This window comes from Mesoplodon mirus, assembly GCF_964341445.2.
Source record: "Mesoplodon mirus genome assembly, chromosome: 10".
In the NCBI taxonomy this organism is placed as follows: domain Eukaryota; kingdom Metazoa; phylum Chordata; class Mammalia; order Artiodactyla; family Ziphiidae; genus Mesoplodon; species Mesoplodon mirus.
Window position 1 is genome coordinate 82983192 of NC_138986.1, and position 12650 is coordinate 82995841.

The 12650-nt window shown below is 34.1% G+C and overlaps 1 protein-coding gene across 1 annotated transcript in view; it reads right to left on the minus strand.

Annotated features, from left to right (window-relative positions):
• LOC309810902 (uncharacterized protein) overlaps nucleotides 1-12236 on the minus strand; it is a gene marked incomplete at its 5' end in the record, with an annotated part of 182106 nt that extends 169870 nt beyond the window's left edge. Inside the window, 2 exons of the mRNA XM_082633219.1 lie at nucleotides 6310-6361; nucleotides 12114-12236. Coding sequence (XP_082489345.1) covers nucleotides 6310-6361; nucleotides 12114-12236 — 175 coding nt within the window. The remainder of the gene's footprint in view (nucleotides 1-6309; nucleotides 6362-12113) is intronic.
• Between the last annotated feature and the right edge of the window lie 414 nt (nucleotides 12237-12650).

Consider the following 12650-nt stretch of genomic DNA (forward strand, 5'->3'; position numbering starts at 1 on the left):
CAAATACTAACAGCTTTAAAAGGGGAAATCAACAGTAACACAATCCTAGTAGGGGACTTTAACACCCCACTTTCACCAATGAACAGATAATCCAAAATGAAAATAAATAAGGAAACACAAGTCTTAAATGATACATTAAACAAGAAGGACTTAACTGATATTTATAGGACATTCCATCCAAAAACAACAGAATACACATTTTTCTCAAGTGCTCAAGGTATATTCTCCATGATAGATCATATCTTGGGTCACAAATCTAGCCTTGGTAAATTTAAACATATTGAAATTGTATCAAGTATCTTTTCCAACCATAACAATAGGAGACTAGATATCAATTACAGGTAAAGATCTGTAAAAAATAAAAACACATGGAGGCTAAACAACACAACTACTTAATAATGAAGTGATCACTGAAGAAATCAAAGAGGAAATATAAAAGAAAAAAAATATAGAAACAAATGACAATGGAGACACGACAACCCAAAACCTATGGGATGCAGCAAAAGCAGTTCTAAGAGGGAAATTTATAGCAATACAGTCCTACCTGAAGAAACAGGAAACATCTCAAATAAACAAGCTAAACCTTCACCTAAAGCAATTACAGAAAGAAGAAGAAGAACAACAAAGAAACACAAAGTTAGCAGAAGGAAAGAAATCATAAAGTTCAGATCAGAAATAAATGAAAAACAAATGAAGGAAATGACAGCAAATGTCAACAAAACTAAAAGCTGGTTATTTAAGAAGATAAAAAAAAAGGTAAAACATTAGCCAGACACATAAAGAAAAAAAGGAAGAAGACTCAAATCAATAGAATTAGAAATGAGAAAGAAGAAGTAACAACTGACACTGCAGAAATACAAAAGATCATGAGAGATTACAACAAGGAACTCTATGCCAATAAAATGGACAACCTGGAAGAAATGGACAAATTCTTAGAAAAGCACAACCTGCCGAGACTGAATCACAAAGAAATAGAAAATATGAACAGACCAATCACAAGCACTGAAATTGAAACTGTGATTAAAAATCTTCCAAGAAACAAAAGCCCAGGACCCGATCACTTCACAGGCGAATGCTAGCAAACATTTAGAGAAGAGCTAACACCTATCCTCATATTCTTCCAAAATATAGCAGAGGGAGGAACACTCCCAAACTCATTCTATGAGGCCACCATCACCATGATGGGAAAACCAGACAAAGATGTAACAAAGAAAGAAGACTACAGGCCAATATCACTGATGAACATAGATGCAAAAATCCTCAACAAAATACTAGCAAAAAGAATCCAACAGCACATTAAAAGGATCATACACCATGATCAAGTGAGGTTTTTTCCAGGAATGCAAGGATTCTTCAATATACGCAAATCAATCAATGTGATTCACCATATTAACAAATTGAAGGAGAAAAAAACATATGATCATCTCAATAGATGCAGAGAAAGCTTTCAACAAAATTCAACACCCATTTATGATACAAACCTTGCAGAAAGTAGGCATAGAGGGAACTTTCCTCAACATAGTAAAGGCCGTATATGACATACCCACAGCCAACATCATCCTCAATGGTGAAAAACTGAAACCATTTCCAATAAGATCAGGCACAAGACACGGTTGCCCACTCTCACCACTCTTATTCAACATAGTTTTGGAAGTTCTAGTCACAACAATCAGAGAAGAAAAAGAAATAAAAGAATCCAAATGGGAAAAGAAGAATTAAAGCTGCCACTGTTTCCAGATAACACGATACTATACATAGAGTATTCTAAAGATGCTAACAGAAAACTACTAGAGCCAATCAATGAATTTGGTAAAGTAGCAGGATACAAAATTAATGCACAGAAATATCTGACATTCTTATACATTAATACTGAAAAATCTGAAAGTGAAATTAAGAAAACACTCCCATTAACCATTGCAATAAAAAGAATAAAATGTTTAGGAATAAACCTACCTAAGGAGACAAAATACCTGTCTGCAGAAAATTATAAGACACTGATGAAAGAAATTAAAGATGATGCAAATAGATGGAGAGATATACCATGTTCTTGGATTGGAAGAGTCAATATTGTGAAAATGACACTACTACCCAAAGCAATCAATGCCAACCCTATCAAACTACCACTGGAACTTTTCACAGAACTAGAACAAAATATTTCACAATTTGTATGGAAACAAAAAGACTCCGAATAGCCAAAGCAATCTTGAGAACAAAAAATGGAGCTGGAGTAATCAGGCTCCCTGACTTCAGACTATACTACAAAGCTACAGTAATCAAGACAGTATGGTAATGGCACAAAAACAGAAAGATAGATCAATGGAACAGGATAGAAAGCTCAGAGATAAACCCACGCACATATGGTCACCTTATCTTGATAAAGGAGGCAAGAATATACAGTGAAGAAAAGATAGCCTCTTCAGTAAGTGGTTCTGGGAAAACTGGACAAGTACATGTAAAAGTATGAAATTAGACCACTCCCTAACACCATACACAAAAATAAACTCAAAATGGATTAAAGACCTAAATGTAAGGTCAGACACCATCAAACTCTTAGAGGAAAACATAGGCAGAATGCTCTATGACATAAAGCACAGCAAGATCTTTTTTGACCCACCTCCTAGAGAAATGGAAATAAAAACAAAAATAAACAAATGGGACCTAATGGAACTTCAAAGTTTTTGCCCAGCGAAGGAAACCATAAACAAGATCAAAAGATAACCCTCAGAATAGGAGAAAATATTTGCAAATGAAGCAATTGACAAAGGATTAATCTCCAAAATTTACAAGCAGCTCATGTAGCTCAATAACAACAACAAAAAAAAAACAAAACAAAAAGAAAACAATCCAAAAATGAGAAGAATACTTAAATAGACATTTCTCCAAAGAAGATATAAAGATTGCCAAACAACACATGAAAGAATGCTCAACATCATTAATCATTAGAGAAATGCACGTCAAAACTACAATGAAATATCACCTCACACCAGTCAGAATGGCCATCATCAAAAAATCTAGAAACAATAAATGCTGGAGAGGGTGTGGAAAAAAGGGAACACTCTTGCACTGTTTGTGGGAATGTAAATTGATACAGCCACTATTGAGAACAGTTTGGAGATTCCTTAAAAACTATAAATAGAACTACCATACGACCCAGCAATCCCACTACTGGGCATATACCCTGAGAAATCCATAATTCAAAAAGAATCATGTACCAAAATGTTCATTGCAGTTCTATTTACAATAGCCAGGACATGGAAGCAACCTATGTGTCCATAAACAGATGAATGGATAAAGAATATGTGGCACATATATACAATGGGATATTACTCAGCCATATAAAGAAACGAAGTTTAGTTATTTGTGGTGAGGTGGATGAAACTAGAGTCTGTCATACAGAGTGAAGTAAGTCAGAAAGAGAAAAACAAATATCTTATGCTAACACATATATATGGAATCTAAGAAAGAAAAAAGTTCATGAAGAACCTAGGGGTAAGACGGGAATAAAGACACAGACCTACTAGAGCATGGACTTGAGGATATGGGGAGGGGGAGGGGGAGGCTGTGACGAGTGTGAGAGTAGCATGGACATATATACACTACCAAGCGTAAAGTGTATAGCTAGTGGGAAGCAGCCACATAGCACAGGGAGATCATCTTGGTGCTTTGTGACCACCTAGAAGGGTGGGATAGGGAGGGTGGGAGGGAGGGAGACGCAAGAGGGAAGAGATATGGGAACATATGTATATGTATAACTGATTCACTTTGTTATAAAGCAGAAAGTAACACACCATTGTAAAGCAATTATACTCCAATAAGGATGTTAAAAAAAAAGAAAGAAAAACAAAGCACAAGCTTAATCTACTTAAAATATTTGTTTTTACAGTGAGGAGTTGTTTTTAAGAATATTGGTGAAGTAATGAATTTCATCAAGTTGTCACTGTGAGTACTAATTTATACTTTTTTGGTAATGATCCTTGATAGTCAAACATTTACTATCTACAGATGTTAAACGTTTGAATTTTTCTATATTTGGTCTTAGTGGGTCAGTTAATGATGAACTAAGATTTCTAAATGTAATCTAACATTGGCTAAATACCTAGTGTTTTTGAAGACCAAAAAAAAAAAAAGTTTGAAATAAATAGTTTCAAATAAATGGTTTGAAATTCTATCTCAGTATTTGTTTGGATATCAGTAAAAGTTTGGGGACAGAGCAATTGGCAGATAGCAGCCATTTCACAAGGTGACATCATAACTTTATTTATTTATATACCATATCAGAACTTCTATTTACGTGACTGCTATTTAGAGTGGTCACACTAGGAAAGTCTGTGATTTATTGCAAATGAAACTTCCAATGCAAAAACAAAAATTTTGGGGGGAATTCTCTGCAGAGATAATCAGTTTTCAGGTCAAAATTCTATTTTTAATAGTTACATCTTTTTTTTTTTTTTACTGTAACTCTCACTACCTATATAGAACTTTAGATATTAATGATACCATAAAATTAATATATGTAAATTAGACAAATCTGCATTCATACTTAAAAAGACCATCAAGATTTAGGTTCAGGGTGTGGATTAAACAGACATAACAAACTATATTAAGTTGCAGTAATAATAATAAAAAGGGACCTGCTTCTCTGTGTCTCAGTGGCCCATGTCACAGGCTTATTTCTCACTTGTATTCCATGGCAAAGGTGAGCTACAGATCCAGTTTACATTATCTTCACTCTGGGACCCAGGTTAATGGAGCATCCTCTATCTGGGTGATTGCCATCATTGTTGAAGAAGGAGAAGGGTACATACACTGCTTCTTAAATATTCTACGTATATTTAGTTTGCCAATCCAAGTCACATGACCAAGCCCAACATAAATGAGATGGGAATTAATGGTCTTCCCTCAGGAAGTGGCAGCTATTTGTGACTATATTAATATTTAGTGCAGACACGATCATTGAAACTTCTCATTGTAAATGAGGATCATTTATTGGTATATCATAGGTATATTGGAATAACAATTAAAATCATGTACTTAAAACAACTAGCCCAGGGTCCTGTATACTTTTAACATTTGATTATTATGATTTTCCTGAGACAAATTTTATCAATACAACTATGCTGTATTAAATAAGTGATACAGGTGTTTCCAGAGGCATATTATTCCAATTAAGAAGATAAGTGAAAAGTTTTTCTGTAAGACTATGTACAATGCTGGAAAAATCAGTGATGGAAATTTCAGTTAAGAAGAGGTGGTCTACTTAACACAAAAGTGGGAGTGAGAGGCAGAGTTATAAAGAGAATTGTGCAGGGTGCATCCAGTGCTATTTGGAGACAGGAGATGCCTCTCCATGGAGGGCAAACATGTGTCAGTGTAACTGGAGAACACATCACCAACATTACGTGAGGAACTTTCTCTCCTGATGTGTTACTCATTAATTAAGCTGTGGTTATACTTTGACCCCCCAAGTAGCTGCCAGAGAGGATAAGAATGTAATGACTGATTGACTTGAACATTTTGGTCCCTGTAAACCCTTATTTATTTATTTATTTATTTATTTATTTATTTATTTATTTATTTTCGTTTTTAATGCTATAGTCCTTGAGCACCATACAAGTCAGGTCCCCTTTTCACTTTTTAACTTCGTCTTATTCTACTCTCACCCTTGGCTACTCTGCTGTCATTGTACTGGCCTCAAATACTTTTTTCCTCTTTCTAGAATTCTCTTTTCCTAGATATTTACAAGAATCACTCTTTTATTTCTTCAGGTCTTTATTCCAATGTTGTTTTCTCAAGGAGGCCTATTTGACCACACTATTTAAAATCGCATCCCCTTCCTCACCCATAATCACCATTATCCTGTTTTATGTTTATTTTATCACCATAGCAAGAAATCTCCTTCTGGCATTCTATGAGATTTACTCATTTTTCTTTTCTTTTTGTCTTTTTTCCCCATTATAAGCTTAGCTCCATTAGGGTGTGGATTTTGTGTCTAGTTCAATGTGGAATTCAGTGAAATCTTTTTAAGTAAATAAGTCATTATTGTGAGTCTGTGTGTTTATATTTTGTTTTTCATGTCAATTTTGTTTGTTTCTGGGAATTCCCTGGCAGTCCAGTGGTTAGGACTCTGCACTTTCACTGTTGAAGGTGACTGTTCAATCCCTGGTCGGGGAACTAAGATTCTGAAAGCTGCACACACGGCCAAAAAATTTTTTTGGTTTGTTTTCTTATTTTCCTCAGAAGTCTCTGTCCCTTCCCAAGCAAGAGCAAGGCAGTCCTTGAAATCTCAGTCCTTGCAATGGTGAGACTCACAATCTGGAGTGAGGCGATTCCTCCGAGGTGTGCGTCTGAAAGGTTTTCTTGCCTGTGTAGTCAAGAGGAATTATTTAATGAAATTTCTATTTTTTTCTATCTTCAAGCAGAGAAGCTTCCATGATAACTTAAAAAGACATGAAGGTGTGGAGATTGTTGAACTTCAGTTCAAAATGAGCTCCCCATACATAATTACCAACTGTGAGAATGAATGAAAGACTGCTGTTTGCAACAACACAAATGGACCTTGAGAGCAGTGAGCTGAGTCAGACTGAGAAAGACAAATCCTGCATGATGTCATTTATATGTGGGACCAAAAACAAACAAACAAACAACTCATAGAAAAAGAAGAAAATGGTTGCCTGAACCAGAACCAGGGAAGTATGGGCAATAAGGAGAGGTTGGCCAAAGGATACATATTTTCAGCTCTAAGTTAAATAAGGCCTGAGGATCTAATGTATAACATGGTAGCTAAGTTGATAATACTGTTTTGTATAATTGAAATTTGTCAAGAGAATAGGACCTAAATGTTCTCACATATACACAAAGGAAAGATAAAAATTCTGAGGTGTTGGGCTTCCCTGGTGACACAGTGGTTGAGAGTCTGCCTGCTCATGCAGGGGACAGGGGTTTGTGCCCCAGTCTGGGAAGATCCCACATGCCACAGAGCAGCTAGGTCAATGAGCCATGACCGCTGAGCCTGCGCGTCCAGAGCCTGTGTTCCGCAACGGGAGAGGCCACAACAGTGAGAGGCCTGCATAGCGCAAAAAAAAAAAAAAAAAAAAAAAAAAAAAAAAAAAAAAAAAATTCTGAGGTGTTGTATGGGTTAATTAACTATGTGGGAGCAGCCCTTTCACAATGTATATGTATATCAAATAATCACCTTGTGCACTTTAAAAGCTTATAAGTTTCTTTGTCAACTATACCTTAATAGATCTGAAAAAAAAATAGAAAATTTATATCAACACCATAAATGTAAAACCATTATCTTGTTCCAAAAGTAGAAATGTAACCCAAAATTAAATGCAATAAAAACAATTACCAAGACATCAAAACTTCAAATTTCTCATCTGTAAACTGTGGATCAAAATATCTATGTTATAGAACAGTTTACAGATATATGGGAAGTATATATACACTTCTAGGGGCACATAGAAGATAATATATGATATTTATAATACGTTATTGTAATAATGACATATTCATTTATCTTCTTCATGGGATTAAAATACGAATGCTTTGATATTGTGTCCACAAATCCAAGCAAATCTAAAAGAAATGATAATTAGTATTTATTAGACATTTCCAAAAGTTTGTTCAAAATTTGTCTCAGTTATTTGCCTGATTTGCCTTATATTATGTCACTTACTTCCTGCTGCTCTTTAATTTATCTAACACATTCTTATTGAGCATCTATTTTGTGCCAGCCATAGTTCTGGACCCCTTCCATAGTTCTCTTTGACTTGGTGCATATCATCACAGCCTACATCCATCATAGTGTAACAGAGATTTCCCAATAACTTAACAATGAGCACTGTGGATTTTGTTTGTCAAGAGAAGAAATAGTACAAGAAAGTTTTGCTTTTTGTTGTCTGACCTATTGTCCTTTCCTACTATCCAGTTGCTTTCTTTGTGTCTACAGTAATTTATATTTGGAATGATTTTCAATTGACTCCTCTAAAATTAGTCTTAATTTCATTAATAACATAGGCAACTGATTTTCTAAGCAGAGTAGATTGTTACCTGTGTAATTTGGGGGACTTTCCATGCCCCTGCCTGGGTCAAAACCCTCTTGACCAGATTACCACAATGCCTGTCTCTGTATTAGAGATTTTCACATCAGAAATAAAAAATCCTTTTCAGAAATAAGCCATTAAAGTATATAAATTGAGAAGCATGTTCAGTAAGATATTTACATGCACCAACATCATTATGACAAATAATATATGTAAATAAATACATCTGTATCTCTCTGTATGTATCATCTATTTGTCTAACTAACTCTTCCCCAATCTCTGGTCCTTCCCTCACTTTCTCTCCAAGCCTTCTTCACCCAACTTCTCCTCACTGATTAGTCTTATATGTTGGAAAATTTTCCCAAAATGACTTTTCTGATTCCTAATCTTTTTCATTTCACATGTGTTATCCTAACAAAGTACTTTATGGACCCGTTACTGCATCCTGAAATAAACGTTGTCTTCTTAGCCTCTGGGTCAACCTTGCCTTTCTTACCATTCCTCTGATGTTGTCAACTACTCTAGTCCCGTAGTTTACAAACCTGATTGAATAATAGAATCACCTGTGGAGTTTTTAAAAATATAACTTCCCAATTCTGAATCTCTGGGAAGTAGGCCTGACAAACTTCACTAAGAAAACATTTCCAGGTGGTTCTAAAGCACAGGTAGATGTGAAGACCACAGCTTTCATAAAATTAGATTAGAATTAAACATTATGTTTTCTTATATCCATGTTAACGCCTGATAATTCTGCCTGGATTGTTATGTCTCCATTTCTGCCTACTTGGTAATTGCAATCATTGTGGCTTTTGTTGTGGTCATCCATTTACAATGCTTGGTGTCAGTTTATTTATCTCTTGTAAAAATAAAATACAGTGTGTGTGTGTGTATGTGTGTATGTGTGTGTGTGTTTGTGTGTGTATGGAAAAAAAAAACATATCAGTTGTCACTTGGGGATGTGGAGGGGTGGAATGTGGGGAAAAAAGGAGGCTTTATGAATGAGGCATAAAAACACTTGCAAGTGGTGGATACGTTCCTTTTCTTGATTGTTTTGGCAGTTCCATGGGTATATGCATATTTCAGAACTTAACTTGTGTTCTTTAAGTATGTGTGGTTTACTGTGTGTCCGTTATATTTAACAGAGCCATTAAAAATAGGCTAAGAACAGATGTGTGTCTCAACAAATGTAGCAAAGAACAGAAAAGTCAAGTACAGTATGATCTCTGTCAGTTGAATTTCCTATAGTTTATTTTCCTCAAAAAATATATCCCAGTTCTTAAAAGAGATGGGACTCTTAATAAAAGGTAAATAATAATAATAATAAAATAAACGGCAAAGCCATCAGCAGGGTGAGCTCCAGCTAATTTTCAATTGTGAGACACTAGGTGCACGGTGCAGACATGCTAGGATGTTTGTTCTTCCTGCCCAATATTTTAGAGAGGATATTAAACACTCCCATTAAGTGCCTGCAAGTGATGCCCAGAGTGGAGTTTGGAGAATGATGGCTGTGATCTTTAATATGATTGTGCCTTTGTAAAGACTCTCACTCAGAATTTCCAGGGTAATTTTGGAGTCAACTTCTTTTTGTTTTTTGGATGATATATATGTCTAACTCACCTCAAGAATATATCCACGTACTTGAAGTTAGGGACCAGCTGGTGTAAATTTGTGTGGTTATCTCCTGACCTAACCTTTTAGCTTCTTTTTGTTCCTTGATTGTAGTTAAGCTTCATCTTGCCTCAAGGCCTTTGTATTTGCTTTTCCCATGTTTTGGAAATATTACTTCCAGAAACCTTTTCCATAAATGATTCCTTTCTATTCTTTGGCACTCATTTCTTAAAGATATTTTTTCCTTGATTGTCCTACTAGCCTAACTTAGTCCCAATTTATCAGATTACCTTACTTCTTTCACAGAATAATAATAAAAACAAATATTAAATAAATAAATAAATAAATAATAAAGCCTGTTTTTAATTCCAGTCCTACAAAAATTCTAATTTAATAAATTTCCACTGATATCTCCTAATAAAAATAGTTAACAACATTTAACAATTTATAGTTAAACTATATTTTCTTGAATTATTGCCTTATCTTTCATAGTTGATTATTAGTTATTTGATGACAGAGCTTATACCTATTTATTTTTACTTTATAAAAAATGCCAAATACAAATCTTTTCATGTTGTCAATGATCAAATAACCTGCCTATTTCCTGTTGAATACATCCAAATAATGGTGACATTTTAAAAATGATTATAACTTACATAACAAGATAATATTTACAAATGACCTAGTAAAATTAATACAAGCACATAATAATCACATAATTAATGAACTTAGAAATCAATGAGTTTGAAAATTCAAATTGCCACTTGTAACCATTTTGAATCACAAAATAAAATAATGGAATAAGAGCCTATTTAAACCAAGATGATAATTTTATAACATTGTATTTTATTATTATTGATACTTAAAATAATTCGACTATTATATACAACGCTTCCATTTGGTCCTGGTACATGCCATTGTTTAAGGAATAATATAAGGAAACCTACAGTTTTATTCTTTAAGGGTAGTTCCATAAAAAAATTATAAGGTGTTCAAAGAAAACAAGAGAAACAACCTATCATCAATGGAACGAGACCTAAACATTATGCAGAAGTTGAAATTATCAGAGAGGGAATTTAACGTATGTAATATGTAAAAATAGTGAAACAGTCGGACATATGAATAGGAAAAGAGAGAAGAAAAGAGAGAAGAAAATTATTTTTACAATATTTAAATGTAAATGCTAGATGATACAAAGATAAAACCATGTGAAATAAAGTTTGAATTTATATTCCAAATGCCATCAAACAAGTATAATTAGATTATATACTGATCTCAAGAGGCACGCCCCATGTTATTAAATGTTGAATTGGCAGTCAATCAGTATATGATCTATCAAGCACTGGGTTAAATAAGCACGGATTAAGCATTTAATTAACAACCATTTTGCTAATATTCTCATTGTTTGGAAAGATTTTATGGGGATATTGTGCAACCCATGTCTATTTTCAAAAGCTCTCCAAGGAACTTTTAGTGATGCTTTATTTTTCTCTGTATAAATATTCTAAGATTGGTCAGGGGCTTTTAACATTCATTATAGTAGTCCTTTGAGCATTTGGCAAAGGGCAGGTATCAATAAATATTTGATGATAAAGATGATAAAAATAATAATGATTTAATTTGAATCTTGTCTCCCCTCATCTTTTCATTCCTCTTGTATAAAAAGGATGGGGGACAACTCTTCAATATCAATCCAGGATTAAATGAGGGCATCCCTCTCCTAGACTTCATTACCACAAGAATGGGGTCTGTCAGGAGAATACTTCATAGTTCGTTAGAAAGATCATGAAAACAATTACTATGCCATTAGAAGGAACTTTTGAAGAGGATATTCAAAATACCTTTGACAAAATTGCTAAGACAAGCAAAAACAATATTCCAATTCATATATGTTGCTCCCTTATTGTTCTTAAGTCATACTAAATGAATAAGTCAAGAAAGGCATGTGAAATGAGGCTTGTGTTTAACTAGGAAACTAGGCTGAAAAGTGAGAAGCTGTTCAAGGTAAAGTTATGCAGTAGGTACGTAGGTGCAAACAGATATATGAGGACAGATTAAAAGTGGAATATATAGAACAGAAAGTATTAGCATCCATAACAGAGCTTCTAGATTAGTTGGAGTCTGTTCTAATGTATAAACACACCCATCATATCAGGGCTCTCTGTGTTGACTGTAACTAACATGTTAAAATATTGTCAGAACCTGTGAAATTCACACATACATAAAAGTGAAGGTGATATAATGTATTCACTTTCATTAATACTAATAAATTCAGGGGGTTTTACTTCAAATAAATGCAAGAAATTTTATTTCAAAAAAATATTCAATCCTTTGCTCATGTCATTCAGAAAATAGCTCATTCTTTGATGCATCAATCACTTAACAGGTTCTGCTATAGTTAAAACAAACACACTTTTATAAATCAAGTTAATCATATATAAAATAATTTATATTTCATACCTCATTGAAATATTTGAGAGTTAAGTGTGCCTGCAAAGAGTTACCGCTGTAAACACCTTGAAGGACACACTTCAGGAATGTACATTCTAGATTTGTCTGAACGAGAGCCTCCAGCACTGCCATGTGTAGTTGAGGTTCCAGAAATCAGACTGCTGCACACCACCCTCTAACACAAAGTCTGAGAATGGAGACCATTAGGATTGATTTCATGGTTTAATACTTATAAAGATAAATCCATACAACTCTTTGTTTCTGATTATTCATACCTTATATATTCTGCTTCAAAATCATGATCTTATTTCTTTGTAGATGCATATCAACATCCTTTTTAGCTTCTACATGAGTTAAAGAATGGGTGTAACTCTCATTAACTGTTACAGTTACAATATAACATTATTTTCAATGTAACTTGCAACTAACGCTCTTAAAAACAACTTAATTACAAGTGTTCTTAAACACTTTGATCTATGCATTATGGAATGGGTGTCATTTTCACTCACTGGCATATCACTGATCTCAATGTAGCTTGCAAGTAAT